General features: G+C 42.9%; 2 protein-coding genes across 2 annotated transcripts in view; one reads left to right on the forward strand and one right to left on the reverse strand.

Moving 5' to 3' along the window:
- The window catches only part of BMP6 (bone morphogenetic protein 6), a gene marked incomplete at its 5' end in the record, with an annotated part of 162,975 nt that extends 152,579 nt beyond the window's left edge, over positions 1 to 10,396 (forward strand). The window contains 3 exons of the mRNA XM_019518636.1: positions 7,180 to 7,256; positions 9,046 to 9,156; positions 9,249 to 10,396. Of these exons, the coding sequence (XP_019374181.1) occupies positions 7,180 to 7,256; positions 9,046 to 9,156; positions 9,249 to 9,398 (338 nt within the window). The remainder of the gene's footprint in view (positions 1 to 7,179; positions 7,257 to 9,045; positions 9,157 to 9,248) is intronic.
- A 454-nt stretch (positions 10,397 to 10,850) lies between these two features.
- The window catches only part of TXNDC5 (thioredoxin domain containing 5), a 39,968-nt gene continuing 35,578 nt past the window's right edge, over positions 10,851 to 15,240 (reverse strand). The window contains exons 8-9 of the mRNA XM_019522364.1: positions 13,455 to 13,584; positions 10,851 to 12,604 (exon numbers count right to left, since the gene is read on the reverse strand). Coding sequence (XP_019377909.1) covers positions 12,482 to 12,604; positions 13,455 to 13,584 — 253 coding nt within the window. The 3' untranslated portion in view covers positions 10,851 to 12,481. The remainder of the gene's footprint in view (positions 12,605 to 13,454; positions 13,585 to 15,240) is intronic.

The following is a 15,240-nucleotide window of genomic DNA, read 5'->3' on the forward strand; positions in this document are numbered from 1 at the left end:
CCTCTTCCCCTGCCCCATAACCACTGTTTCTAATCAGTTGCTGAGAAGGCAGCTGACAAGATGCAAGATCTGTTGATCTGGTACCTCACTCAGGGTATGGACAGACATGCCGCTTGGGGGCAGGTAGAGCACTATGGCCTTGCTGGAAGACCACTGGGGCATGAGGATGTTTCAAACAGAGTTCCAAAAGGAAGAACTCCAAAGATGGTCTCCTTTTTTTAAGGGTCATTATTAAAGTGCTGTTTTGGCTGCATCCTTCTTGCTTGGAGTGCTTCAGAGGCACTTGGTGGGGCTTCAACCGGTACATCTGTCCATGGCCTCGACACAGTTTTAAAACAGGCCGGGTTTGGGCTTTTATAGTGTGTTATATCCCTCCCAGTCCCCCATTCACTCATGGATCCCTGCCACTACCTTGGTCCTTCTCGATTTCTGTCTAAAACTGTACACGTGCAATTGTACAGCTTCATTGCAGACTGGCTTCTATTGCATTGATGCTGAGCTTTGAAAAGTTACTGGAGCTCCATGAAAGCCCAACAGGGCATCCACATGCTATCACATACAGGATTCTGTGCTTAATGCTCATTTTCTTTTGTCTGTTTGTTGTTTTGTACAATGCTCATGTGCCAGGTCATGTAAGGAGATTAGGATAAGTGGGTATCTTTTTACCAAGCATTTTTCCTACATTAAAAATACATTGCTATAACTAATTTATAGTCAGGTAGAAGAGAACTTACAAACTTTTAGTCCCAGCATATATGGATACAACACTTTTATTGATGTGAGATCCTGTATCAGAGCTTTGGGCCAAGCTGTCTCTTCTCCAGAAGGAAAGATATATTAGCAAAAAGGGTGTGTGCAAGGCAGAGATTCCAACTATATCATCCTGGAAAAATGTAGGGGAATGTATAGTCTCTGTGCAGATCTGCCTATTAGACCCTTCCATCTGATATGCAGTTTCATCTGTCAGGGTCAGATTCCAAAGGTGAGTAGCTTCTTACAATGCAGTTAGCTCTGGTTTGCAAAGGCAATGCAGACTGTCTAATTTTAAAACAAACTTGTACTGCATGTCCAAAGCAGGGTTATGTTTCTGCTGTACAAAAAGGGCCCCAGTGAACAATATAAAACAATATAAAGCATATATTCCACGATGCATCTTCTGAGGGCATACTTATCTTGGTGTTCTCTCTAATGAAGGATCTCCATTAACAGTAAATCCACTCTTGCACTGCTCTCACAACCTCCCTTTCCAGTTTGGTAGCTTACAAAGCTCTTCAGGTTTAACCTACAGTTTCCACTTTGAGTTTAAACTACACTGCTCCCTTTTTGAGGTTCCTCTCTCCAGGTCTGGGCCGGGAGGATCTTCTGGTCAGCATTCTCCTAGCAAAGTTGAAATCTCAGAGAAGATTTCTTCCAGCACAATGTCCCTGAAATGCACAACTCCTGTGGCTTTACACCTTTGAGAACCCAACTTCATGCTTAATCTCTAAAGCAGCATGGAAATGAGCAAAAAGAAAAGCCAAGAGCAAGGACAAGTGTTTCCGTGATGGCCCAGACCTGTCAGCTTGTTAATAAAAACCTGTAGCACATTTGCCACCATGGACCCAGGCAGTTTCTGTGGGGGGTGCACAACAGATCAGGGAGGGGACTGGCATCACTGTGGCAGGTAGGGCAGGAACCAGAAAGAAAAGAAGAAAGTTGGGTAAGGAGAACAGGGAAGGAAAAGGACAGCAGAACAGCTGATCAGGCAGAGAGCACAGGGCTGTAACAGAAAGCAGAATCATAGAGAATTAGGGCTGCTCTATGATTTTGATTCCATAGGTCATCTAGTCCAAATCCCTGTCTGAGACAGGATCATCTCTATCCAAACCATCTAACCTCTTAGCAAAACTACACAGTCAACACTGATATGACAAGAGACATAACACACCCTAATCTGTCACAGGTAAAGCAGGGGGACCATGGCAGCCAACGTCCTGCTTTTGTAAAAGTTGTTAATACATGCTTAAGAGAGCCTAGGCAGGCAGCCATGTCCTCCACTGCAGAGGAGGCAACCCCCCCCCCATAATCCATAACAATCTGACCATGGGGTAAAATTCCTTCCTGGAAATATGACGATCAGTCTGACCCTGAGTGGAGGGGCAAGACCTTCTAGCCAGGTACAGGAGAACAGCAACTTGGGCAGAGGAATGGGACTTGGGGAATGTGTGGAGTTCATTTTTGGCATGCCTACCAAACAGGTTGACCCCCACAGAATTACTTCTAACATTCAACCATTGTGCCAGGCTAGAGCAACACTGCCGACTCCTCTGCGCATGTGTGCTTAACCCTGATAGCTCTCCTTCTCCCACCCAAGCAGATCCCTTTCATGTTAAGTGGGCTGTTATTAACTGCCCGATCAGTTTACACCAGCTGCAGACAAGCAAATTGCCTAAGTCAAACACTGAGAGAAAGGGGCTGGCCTGGAAACCTCTGTCAAAGAAGTTTAGAGGTATAGTGGCAATTAATTACCTGGTGGAATCCAGTGAACTGGCACCCTAGGAGCAGCCAGAGTATTCTTAGAAGGATTAACCTCAGTAAATATTTAGATACTCTTTGCCAGCACTTAATGGGGGGAGAAGTTATAGGAAATCTAAGATTGGTACAGAAATAGCTGTAGGAGGAAAGATCATTAGGGTCTGACTCTTCTCCTTCCCCTTGAAACAACAAAAGGCCAATGTCCAGCTTTAAGAGAAACATCTGTGCTCACAGCAAGCTGGTGCTGCTGAAGGCCAAGAGTGTTCAGTGCAAACAAGCTGTTCTGATTCTACTGGTCACCTTTTCAGTCCTGGTAACCTCATTCTTAAATGAAGAACTCATTCTTAAAATGTCACTTTTGGCCAAAGCGGCTTTCTGGGTGTCTAAAAACAAGACAGTGGCAGAACTGGCATTAGCCTTAACTATTAAACTATAGGACTAGGTTAACTAAGCCCATCATGGAAAGAGATTTCATAACAGCATGTGCTTTGTTGGAATTTTTTGGCATATCTTGATTCTGCCTTCCACCCCACCCGAACATCTACTTAAATGTTTGTTATCTTTGGTCTTTGACAGAGATGCAGAAGAATGTGAATAGAAACATTGTCATAATACTATTTTCATTTGGACATATCTTGTCTGTACTTCAAATCTATTTCTGGCTGTCTATTGATGTCTCAAAATTGTGGCCTTCATGCACTCAATATTTTAACTATTGTGAGTCTAGTCACTTTAAAGAGTTTTGGCTGGTATCTATGGTATATATTCAATAGGGAACCCATTTTCAGGTATTAAACCACGGGTTGGAAATTATTTTGGCTGGAGGGCCACTTAATGAGTCTTGGTGTCCTCTCGAGGACGGACCACACTTCTTTCTCTTTCTCTGTCTCACTCACTCTCACTCTCAGATCCCCACCCCACCAAAAGTGCAGCTTGCCCCAGTACACATCCTGCCCAGAGCTGCAGCACATACTGATCCCGACACTGCCTGGAGCTGTAGGATGCCCCCATCCCAACTCAGAACCTGCTAGCCATGTCCACAGCTTATGCCAGCACCTGCCCAGCATGCCAGAAGCAGCACTGTGCGGGCACTGGCACCAGCTCTGGATGGACTGGCAGGTTGCAGGTGGGGATTGGGGTGTCTGCCTGGGTCCACAGCTGATGCGACCTCATCGGTTCTGGGGAGAAACAGTCTGCCCACCCAACACAGTGGAAACAGCCCACACAGCGGCTGGAGTCAGAGCCCATGGATGCCCCATGAAAGCCCATGAGTTCGCAATCACCTGCCCACCAGATGCAATCAATTGGTGGGCCGGATCCAGCCCATGGGCTGTATTTTGCCACCTGGGGCAATTTGACTGCTAAAGTTTTATTAAAATTCATGGGGGGTGGGGGGCAGGGGTGTTCTTATTGTGACCTAATTTTTTTTTTTTGTTTAAAAATTTATGCTGAACCTAAAAAGATTGGTCATGAAAATGGTCTATTTTTACTGAGGTTGTCTGATTTGAAAATAAGAGGCTTCTATAGAAAGACCACCACAATCTTCCCTATAGTGTGTGTCTGAAAGATTGTGTTTTTCCTACAGAAGCTAGTTAACCAGCCCTGCTAACTTGATTTAAGTGATTTTATTTGAAGTGAAGCTATTGAATGACTGAAACTTAATCCTTAAAACTGAAAACCCCAACTGCTTCTAAAAACAACTCTCTAATCGTTGGTGTTTTGGAAGTTAGCTTTGTTTGAGGCACAGGATTTTGGAGACCACAGTGTTAACTGTACCCAGCTGTAATCCTGCACTGCCTTAATGTCATTTGAATGTGCTTTTAGTGTTATAGTTTTTCCTTTGAATAAATATTTGTGTTTGTAGTTTCAGACTTAAAAAATAATAGTAGAAAAGGCTTATTTAAACCCAAGGCAACAGTAACTAAATGTATGTTTCTTACCATGCCATGCACAGAAAACTATACTGAGTGCATTTCAAGCAGTGTTAGTGGTGTCTTGATGGTGGAGCTGGGGAAATCAGGTACAACTAATAGGGTGCATCTACATGTGCAAATAATGCAAAACTAATTTACTCTAGAATAAACTATCTTGGGCACATGTCTACACTTGGCAGGGACATGAGAGCAGATTTGCTGCTCCTAGCACCAGACTGCTCCCACGCCCTGCACCAGGCCCCTGCAGCAGACAGGGGGAGCTCTAAGGTCTGCAGTCACAGGGCTAGCACTGGGAGAGTCTTGTCTCCCAGCACCAGCTCTGTGGACATGGGGCCAGCGCTGAGAGACAAGAATCTCCCAGCACTGTCCTCATGACTGTAGAGTGGCACAGGGAGACAAGAATCTCCCAGCCCCCACTACCTAATCATGATTGGGAAGTGGGGACTGGAAGCTCCCTGCTGCCAGGGCAGGGGACATTGTCCCCACCTGGGCTCCAGTGGCAGCTCCCAGGGGCAGGGAGAAATCGCCTGCTGCCCAGCTGACCAGGAGCACATTTGCTCCCAGCTGGCCATCAATACATGTAGATGGCCAACTACATGTGGTCCCAATAAGTAATCTAGAGTAAATTTGCTACTTGTAATTACAAGTAGCAAATTTACTTGTGATTAGAGCAGATTACTGCACAGTAAGCATCTGAACATGTAGACAGTGACACTTACTATGCCGTAGTTAGCTCTAATCCAGAGTAAAGCATCTCGTGTAGACGCACCCTTAGAGGGGTGAGAGCTATTTGCTGCAGTGCTAGAACAATACTTGGGAAAGCTTAGGAATGAAACTTGGCAATAAACTGACAAGGATACTCCTGTGGCTAAGGCGGTGGACTGGGATTTGGGAGACCTGGTTTCAGTTTCTGGCTCTTTCTTTGTGACTTGGACATACCACTTGGGGTAAGGCTGGCACTTAAGAAGCCAGGCCAGACAAACCTGTCACAAAATGGGAGGGGCAGATGATGGTAACAGGAGGGTTAAGGAAATGCAAATGGAACTTTTCGAACAAGCAGATATTAAGTGGGATATTTTAGGTACATTACAACAGGGACAGTTTTTGGGCTGCGAGAGCCTGCTCAGTTTTTGCAACTTGACCCTTGGTCCTCTTCCCTTTGTGTTTTTCCATCAGCGAACCAGGGGTGGCCATACTGCCTGGTCCCATTCCCTTTGTCTCTCTTGACTATTAAAAGCTTTTTTATAGCAACTGTCTTCATCAGGTTGTTACACAATCTCAAGCTCAGGCCTCTGTTTTGCTGGGCTAGTAGCTGCTGTTGTTTAGAAGAGGTTTAAAACAGTGTGTTTTTAATCCTTCTCTGTCCCCTGAAGCGAACTGTATCTGGACATAGGAGAAAACAGCAGCCCTTGGCTCAGCCATGTGCAGTCGTCACTTCAGAATATGTTGCTGCTTAGGCAGAGCTGGATCCTGAAGTGCTCTGTTTACCTGGGTAACTGGGGCAATATATGTTTCCTCAACAGCTCACTTAGGTGACATGGAAAGACCTGCCCTTTCTGTATGAAAGGTTAGTTCATTTTCCATGGCCCATTCAGGCTGATGTCACAACTGGAAATCTCAGCAGTGCCAGTGGTTTGTGTGGTATGGACACGCAACCAGCAGGGCCAAACAACCCTCGGGAGGTGATGACATTCCGTTGCTACCAATCAAGGCTGGGTTTGTGCTGGCGACCTGGAAGTGAAAGGGCCCTCTGTCCCAGCTTGAATTCTGAGCTCTCTCTTGAGCTGTGGTTTCAGCTGCTCTCCTGTTGAGCAGCACTGCTTGCTAAATATAAATGGGAAATTCCACTGGAAATCAAAAGCTGCTTTTTGTAGAACCATCTGAACCTCCTCAAAGGAGACTAAATGATTGAAAGGTCACCATATTGGTACCACTGAGAGGAAAGTTTGCTGTCAGAAGTATTCCGCTTTATATCCTGAGCAGTTGGAATATGGTTCATTTTATAGTTTATTCAATACCGTGTCCTTTACAGCTAGATGACTGTTCTGAAAAGCATTCTGAGGCCTGTCACTAATTTCAGACAATTGCCATATGTCCTCGCATACACCAGCCCCCACTACCTTACAATAAGGCACACCCCTCGTTTTGGGAAAGACAGAATGAAGAAAAAAAGATTTTTACAGGGTTGTGACTGCATGGAGCTGGGCCTAATCTTCAGCTGACTTACCCTTCCTGTCCTGCTTAACTAAAAGCTGAAACCCTAACTGCTGCTGAAGACTGGTCTCCATGGGTGCATCAATGATTTTTTAGAAGAGCAAAAGAGTCTCCAAAACTGTGAAATAGAAGAGAGGTCACAGCAGCTAGCAGAAAGCAGAATTACAAGGTTAGCTTGATTAGTGGAATATTAAGACCATTAAAAATGAGAGAACAGAACGCAAAATGGTGATCTATCTAGACAAGGACTTTTCTCACCTGGCTGATTGAGCTGAACTTATTATGATCATGATACATCTATCGCCAGCAATTTCCAAAGCTTGCCACAAAGTGTGTGTGTGTCTGTATACTGAAAAAGAAAGTTGAATATACACAGGAGGTGCATATTAAGTGCAGCGGTGTTTACTTGTAGGAACACGTATTATTACCAAAACAGTTTACTGGGGGTGTTCTTCAGTATGATGCTCTGACCATTTAAGATTTATCTCTAAGACGTGGCTTTTGTTTCTTTTAACAGATTACAACAGCAGCGACCTAAAAACAGCTTGCAGAAAGCATGAGCTTTATGTTAGCTTCCAAGACTTAGGATGGCAGGTGCGTGCAGTTTCTTTCTAAGCAGACATTCATTCTGAAATGTTATCTAAACAATGTCGTGGTAATTTCAATAGAGGCTCCCAGCACACTTTTTAAAATGTCCTTTGTGCCTACACACTAAAAACCAGCCACTGGGGAGGCCAAATAAATATTGATAGCCTGGGAAACTCCTGGAACCCACAGGTAGTTGGGATTTTTAAGATGCTTAAATGTGCAGTCATTTTTTCATAGTTGCTAGAAGGCAGGGTAGTGCTGAGGCCTGCATAAGGTTATTTAGATAGATCCAATTCTGTGCCCAGCATGCATGCGTATGCATACATGCTTGCACTCATCTGAACTGCTACATGGACACCTTCATGTCATTTTGTAGACAAGCTCCAAAAGCTGGTGATTCTGGCATGTAAAGTGTATACCACAGCTTCTTCCTGTAATCTGACAGTGAAACCAAAGAACAAGAGAGGCAGAAACTGAGCCCCCAAAACTCAGCCTGGCTTGCTGCAGTGATGGGGTGGGGTGAACCGTAAAGACTGCTGCTTCTTCCTCTACTACAGCTGTTTAGACTCACATTGACATCACTGCATCCATTTCATTTAGTTCATAATTCAACCTTTTCTTTGGGAGGCAAAGGGATACAAGGTTGCTTTAAGAAAACTTTTTTATGCTGGTTGCATGATGGTAAGACCCAATCCCCTATGCCTTAAGTGCTATCTGGACTTATATCTGAACTGCCCTGGGGGAGGCAGAGAACAAACCATCAAAGCATGCTTGACCATCCTCTTCTGTATTACAAGTGCCGTCTCAAATTAAAGAAATGTCTGGAAGACCTTCACTACTTTTATACCAAACTTTGAGCCCAAGGTTTACCTGCAAATATATTATTGGCAATTAAGCACCTAGGAGTCAAAATTAAGAAATGGCTCCTAGAACGTCCCTTTTAGGTAGGTTCTGTGTATGGTGTACAGCTAAACTAAAGTACCATTGGTGCCAGTATATAACTTGACTCTTTTTTTATATTGTGAGCTCTAAAGTAAACTTATTTAGGTAGGAAGCAGCAGTTTTTTGTATTCCAAACCACATTTCTACAGAGGCAGGGGAATACTGATCATTCTTCTACAGTACTATAATTATGCGCTGCTACTTTAATATGCCAGGCGTATCACCCTTACTTTTATAAACTGGCAGTTCTCAAATATTATAACCGGGATTATATCGAAAGGTAGTCAGAAAAGATGTTTTGAGGGTGCTTTTTGGGGGTTGGTTGAGTGTTTGGGAACGTCACATAAAATTAGCCTTTTATGCACTAATTCTGGTAGAAGTATTTCAGATAAAACCCAAAATGTTCAAGTTGGTGCCTACATGAACTGTAGGTATAGTTGCCTTCTGCTCTGTTACTTATCTGGAGGAGCTGCCTAGCTGGACTGAGTTGTTCAGCTGTGCTAATTTCTTCCTTCTCTTGATAAGGAGAGGGAGGCTGGGTTCTTAGCCGTCCTTGCTGCTGTGGTTCATTGTATGAGAGCAGGACCACAAAGTTCTCAAATGAAAAATCCTGCAAGTCACCCCACTGCCCATTTTTGAAACCCCCCAAATTTTGGTTTACAGCCAAAACGTGGTGGGTCTTTGGCCTTCACATTTCCTGGACCTTTTTTTTTTATTCTAACCCCATTCACAAAAAAGTTAATGGAAAACTTAAGCTAGGCCTAATGGCTTGTATAAATGACATTATGAAATCTGCTAACATGCAACTTTAACTTATGTCACTTAAATCATATCTGTTTACTTCCTAACAAAGGACTGGATAATTGCACCAAAGGGCTATGCAGCCAATTACTGTGATGGAGAATGCTCTTTTCCACTCAATGCACACATGAATGCTACCAATCATGCCATTGTGCAAACTTTGGTAAGTATAATGAAAGATGAGTGCTAAGCTACAGGAAAAAAAATGGAGAGCAGGGTTTGACTGTCCAAATTATGTCTTCTTTTTTGGAACAGGTCCATCTTATGAATCCTGAATATGTTCCCAAACCCTGTTGTGCACCCACCAAACTAAATGCCATCTCAGTTCTTTACTTTGATGATAATTCTAATGTCATTCTGAAAAAATACAGGAATATGGTGGTAAGAGCTTGCGGGTGTCACTGACATACCCACTGACTCGCCTGGAACTCCTTGGTTACATCTACTGGATGTTGGAGAAACTCCAGCAAACACTCTTGTGACACTCCCAAACCAATACTTGTGCCTTATGAGAGGAAGCTGCAAGAGAACCTCACTGATACCTACCTACTTCGTAACAGGAGAAAGTATTGGATTTGTCAAAAACCGAATCTGTAACACAGTGGCTATTCTGATCTACAAAATTCTGACTTGTGAGGTGTACAAAAGAAAAGTCTGCCCATACAAGTTTTGTTGGCTTGGATCAAGCTTTGTGCGTCTTTTAAACTCCCTGGAAGAGCAGCAGAAACTTAACTAGCTGGTTGATTTGCACTTCATTGTTAAGAAACCACCATCTGCTACATGGAAACAGTGAGACTTGAAGACGCACATACTATATTTAGGTTCACCAAGACAAAAAGCAAAGTGTGTCGTACTTTAGTGTTAGGACTGTGTTTTATGCTGGATAATCTGAATTTCTAATTAAGGATAGGACGTGCCTTCCATCTAAAAGAAATTATTGCATCTCTCTGATTGAACTCTTCCAAAAATCTGAAAGATGGGAAACAGCTGCTTCAATTGTGCCAAAGCAAGCCCCTCAAACCATGTGTCCTCCAACTACACAGTAAAGCATAGACTTAAACTGTACGTTCCGAGTCAGGCTGTACTATGTATTGCATACATAAAAAGAATCCCAGACACAACGTGATCTTTTGAGTCAAAAGTTCAACTGGGGAATTATCTTGTAAACTTGTCAAGTGCCTTTTTTTAGGTCCTATACCTCCTGAAACTGCTACGTCTGTCCCTTTTTATTGCAACGACATCCACTGCCTCTCACATATACCACCAGGGTATTTTTGTATGATTTTAGGAGCAATTTTATCCCCTCAGCTGAATAGCCACTCCATTGCTGAAGGGGTAATTTTTTGTAAGCTTTCTACAGCAGAGGTTCCCAACCGGGTTGGCTGCCAGACCGAAAGTGACAGACATACTGAGGACTGGTAGCTAGCCCTTTTTTATGATACGTATAAAAAAGGGTTGGCTGCTGGTCTGCAGTATGCCTGTCACTTCTGGACTGCAGTTTGCCACTCCCAGTTGCTTCTAGTCTGTGGTTTGCCGATTCTTGACCTAAAAAGGTTGGGAACCCCTGGATCCATAGTATTATTTGGCCAATCTCCCCAAACGTCACTCTAACAAAAATCACATTGAAAAAGTTAGATATATTCACATTTTGGTCATGCTCCAACTATAGAAGTTTTATGCCCAAAATTAACAGTAACAGCTAATTATTTTTGATCAATATTAATCTGGTATTAAATGCACTTACCTCTTAAGCCTTGCATTTAAAAAGAGGCCTTTTGTAAATACAAGCTATAATTTATTGCACTTGTCACTGTATATTCATTGTGCTGTATCATTTATAGAAAGACAGCTTTTTTTAAAAAAGTTTTTATTTAGAAAATCTCAGTGTAAACAATTGTACCACTTTGATTTTATACAAGAAACTCATGAGGCAAAGGTTGGGCCACTCATGAGATTGTGCTTCACTAGAAATGTTGTTTTGTTTAATATGGTTAATAAAGGCTTCCTTTTAAGACAGAAGCGTACACTCTGATCGAATACATCTGCCATATAAGACTGAGCTCTTATTGTAAACTTTCCACCCGTACATTTTTCACTCTTGACAGATAGCATAAGGTGAAGTCAAAGGAGTAATTTAGCGATTAAAAAGGTGACTTTCACTGCTCCATACGATGGACACAAAGAGTGTCTTGACTTAGTCAAGCGTTGCCGGTAGACACCTGTAACTGAGTTTCTGTACATATGGGAGGGCAGCATTTAGCCCTTGATTTGCAGCTGCACCTTTTTCCTGCATTGTAAATTCTTTGGCTTATGTCTAACATATGGAACATCTTACATCAGTAATTTCATTCAAGGCAACACAACGGGAAAGACCGTAACATTCATATATGAAGCAACAATGACATTTTGGAAGAGATGCTTAAGGCTCAAAAGGAACTGGAAAAATGTTGTAGACAAGTTCTGCTTCTCGTTACTGTGAGACAACTGCTCAAAAACTAAAGCATTGTTCCACTACATTAAGTAGTAAAAAATAAGCAGCAGGAGGGGAGATGAATTCAAGATCTTGGGGCAGGTGAGTTTAACAAATATGGTACAGAAACCAGAACTGTTTCTAAATGCATTTCTGCTTTTCTAGGAGATGTCATCAGCTCTAACTGATCTATTCATCCTAAGGAAGTTAGTTACAATAGTTCATTCATTTTAGCTACATGTAAAAAGAGCATAAACTCAAGTCTCCAGCTGAACAGGAGTATCCTGCTTGAACAGTTATAAAAATCCACCTGATGTACACGTACACTATGGCAACCGTAATATTCAGGCACGTATTAAAAGTACCATTACTTTCATTATGGCTAGACCTCCCAGGATGAGAGAATATTACCAGGAAATGAGAAGGTAATAATGGCCTGGTATCTTCCAAGTGTGAGTGTGTGTGTGTGTGTGTGTGTGTGTGTTTTCTTTCTCAACCTCCTATTACTTTCCATTTCTTAATCAGCAGCTATATTAAGACAAATGAAGTTTTTAGCTTCAGTTGAAAAGGCAATGTTTGTTAATATAGCTGTGGCTTTCACCTTTCTAGTAACGGTGGGCAGTTTGTAAGGGGTACTTGGGTAGCAAGTTTTTAGCCAAATCCAACCTGAAGACAAAAATAATCTACCAGTTCCCTTAATCTGATTTTCCTCATCTATTTTAGTCTCAAAGCAAACCATTTACACTTCACAGGAAGACAGAAACGCACTAATACAACTGATGCTAAACATATTATCCAATTGGACAGTAACTATTTGTTACGAGTTTTCCTCAACAAGCATCACAAGAGTCAGTACAGTGGTTTTAACACACACACACACACACACACACGGAAGATACCACAGTTCAGTACATTTGGTTTTCCAAAAAAAACACTTCGCAAATCAGTACTATGGATGTGATTTAACTCCCACAGCTACTGTACAAGAACAGCCAAGGCATAAGTATCCAAACGTGTTTTACAATTCATCTCTTGCCTGCCGCAAGACAAAATTATGCAGCGATTTAAGATCTCTGGCTCCATTGTGTTCGCTGACTTTCTGTCCACCTCGGAAGAGCAAAAGTGTTGGATAGCCACGTACCTTTAAAGGAGGGAGGAAGAATAAACACATGACTTCTCAGTTCAGTGACATCATTCTGACATTAAACTTGATTTTGAAAAACCCCAGGGTGTACAGAAGGCTGGGCTTCTTGGTGTAAACAAAACCAGGTTCAAAGACAGCACCATCCCATTACTTCTGAGTGGTAAAATCAGTTAGGAGTAAAGTGCCCCTACACACCAGCAGAAACGCCAGCTCTAAAGGTCTGTCTCAGAGAAGTAAGGGCAGTGTGTTCTTAGAAAAGTTTTCCCACACAAATGCAATGGCTACTACATTTTTGGAGGGTTTCCCACTAGTAAATTACAAACTCCTAATGCATCAGTTATCAGTGTGAATAGAATCAAGCACAGTCCAGCACAAACTGAATTTCACCATCCTCACACTGCAGGATTTGGATTAGTGACAGAACAATTCAGCCTACACTGAAGTGTCACAGAATCACACTGGAAGGGACCTCGAAAGATTGAGTCCAACCCCCCTGCTCTGGGCAGGAATACTGCTGAGATCAAATTATCTCAGCAATGTGCCTATCCAGTCTCCTCTTGAAGACTTCCAAGGTTGGGGACTGCACCACCTTCTTGGGAAGACTCTTCCAGATTATGGTCACCCTTACTGTAGAGAAGGTCTTTCCTTGCATCCAACCTGAAACCATCCTCTACAGTTTATGGCCATTGCTCCTTGTCCTCCCCTGAGGCGCCCTGGTGAACAGTTTTTCTCCCAGCTCCTGATATTCACTCCTTATATTCTTATGTTGGAGGGGCCACGTTCTGGAAACTTCAATTTGGGGTACAAACTTAACTAATTCATTTTAAACCTGTCTTCACACACTCACAGAAAATCTGCTGCAGACGTTCTGTTCAGCAGTGCAGTCTACTTTGGCTATTTTAACATCATTCAAACCTGGAAATTGCTCTTTGGAGAGGTTCTCCCAAGTTGGAGCCAAGTTCTTACAGTGACCACACCTATAAAACAAAAAAATAGTCATTTGTTTAGCAAATGTACCTTCCTGCTTAATCGCCAGCATCTTTGGGATATCCATGAACTGTGCTCTAGTTGCCCTTTCCTCCTCCTTCCCTAATGTACAGGGCAGAAAAACCCTGTCCGATTGTGCCAGACTGACAAGGCAAACCAAGGGCATATTTAAAATAAGCCAAGTGATTGGAAAGCGTCTCACTTGTACTTAGTTGCTTCTGGAACAGGATTCAGTGGATTGATGCAATAAAATCTCTCATCCATCAGGAAAAGGTAAAGCAAACAGCAAAGAGACTGCCAATATTTAAAACAAGTTGATTTAATGCCTTGTATTAAACAAACGTTTTGCTGCAACATGATCTGTCAGGCTGTAAAGAAGTTGCAATTAAGGTACTGCCCTGTGTAATATATACCATAACCCCCTTCTCTACAAACTAATCTTATGATATTGCTTGGTCATTTAGCAAGAGGTGTGGATCTGCTTTGCTTTTAAAGTCAATTATGATGCAAGGTACACAGCACAAAGTTGATGACTTAATATTTTAACAAGAAAACAGGAGTCATATTTATCTCAACCCACCTCCTTGCTTAAACCTTGGTGTCCACTTTAAAGGGGCACTCATATATTTTAACAGACTTCCCCTTTCCAAATTTAAGCTTTCACCCATTAGTTGCTGCTCTATTTATCAGACAGATCTGAGAGTGTCAGAAGGCAGGGAGCCAGGGGAAAGGCTGGTAGGGTCATAGAATTATAGAATCAGAGACAGTTAGGGGTGGAAGGGAGCACAAGAGGTCATCTAGTCCAACCTCCATCCTCTTTCAAACCCTGCCTTCAGGTAGTTGAAGGCTGCTATTAAGTCCGCTCTCAGTCTCCTCTTCTCTAGACTAAGCCCAGTTCCCTTAGCCTTTCCTTATAAGTCACATCCCTCAGCCCCCTCACCATTTTTGTTGCCTTCCACTGGACTCCAATTTGTCCACATCCTTTCTGTTGGGGGGGGGGGGGAACTGAACACAGTACTCCAGATGTGGCCTCACTAGTAATGAATACAGGGAAAGAAGCACTTCTCCTTGACCTACTGGAAACACTCCTATCAATGCAGCCCAGGATGCTGTTAGCCTTCTTGACAACAAGAGCACACTGCTGGCTCATATTCTGCTTATTGTCTACTGTAACCCCCAGGTCCTTTTCTGCAGAGCTGCTGCCCAGCCAGTCAACCCCCAGCCTGTACTGGAGCATGGGATTCTTCCATCCTAAGTGCAGGACTTTACATTTATCCTTGTTGAACCTCATGAGATTCCTTTTGGCCCAGTCCTCCAATTTGTCTAGGTCACTCTGAATCCTAGTCTTACCCTCCAGCATATCTACTACTCCCCCCAGTTTAGTGTCATCTACAAACTTGCCGAGGGTGCATGCTGTGCTATTTTCTAGGTTGTTAATAAAGACATTGAACAAAACCCACTGCAGGACTGACTCATGGGGCACTCCACTTAATACCAGCTGCCAACTAGACATTGAGCCACTGATTACTACTTTCTGAGTCCAATGCTCCAGCCAGTTTTCAATTAACCTTACAGTCCATTCATCCAGTCCATACTTCTTTAGCTTGCCAGGGAGAATGTTGTGGGAGACCATATCAAAAGCCACT

The sequence above is a fragment of the Gavialis gangeticus genome, unplaced genomic scaffold, assembly GCF_001723915.1.
Source record: "Gavialis gangeticus isolate Ggan-Ray unplaced genomic scaffold, GavGan_comp1, whole genome shotgun sequence".
Taxonomy (NCBI): domain Eukaryota; kingdom Metazoa; phylum Chordata; order Crocodylia; family Gavialidae; genus Gavialis; species Gavialis gangeticus.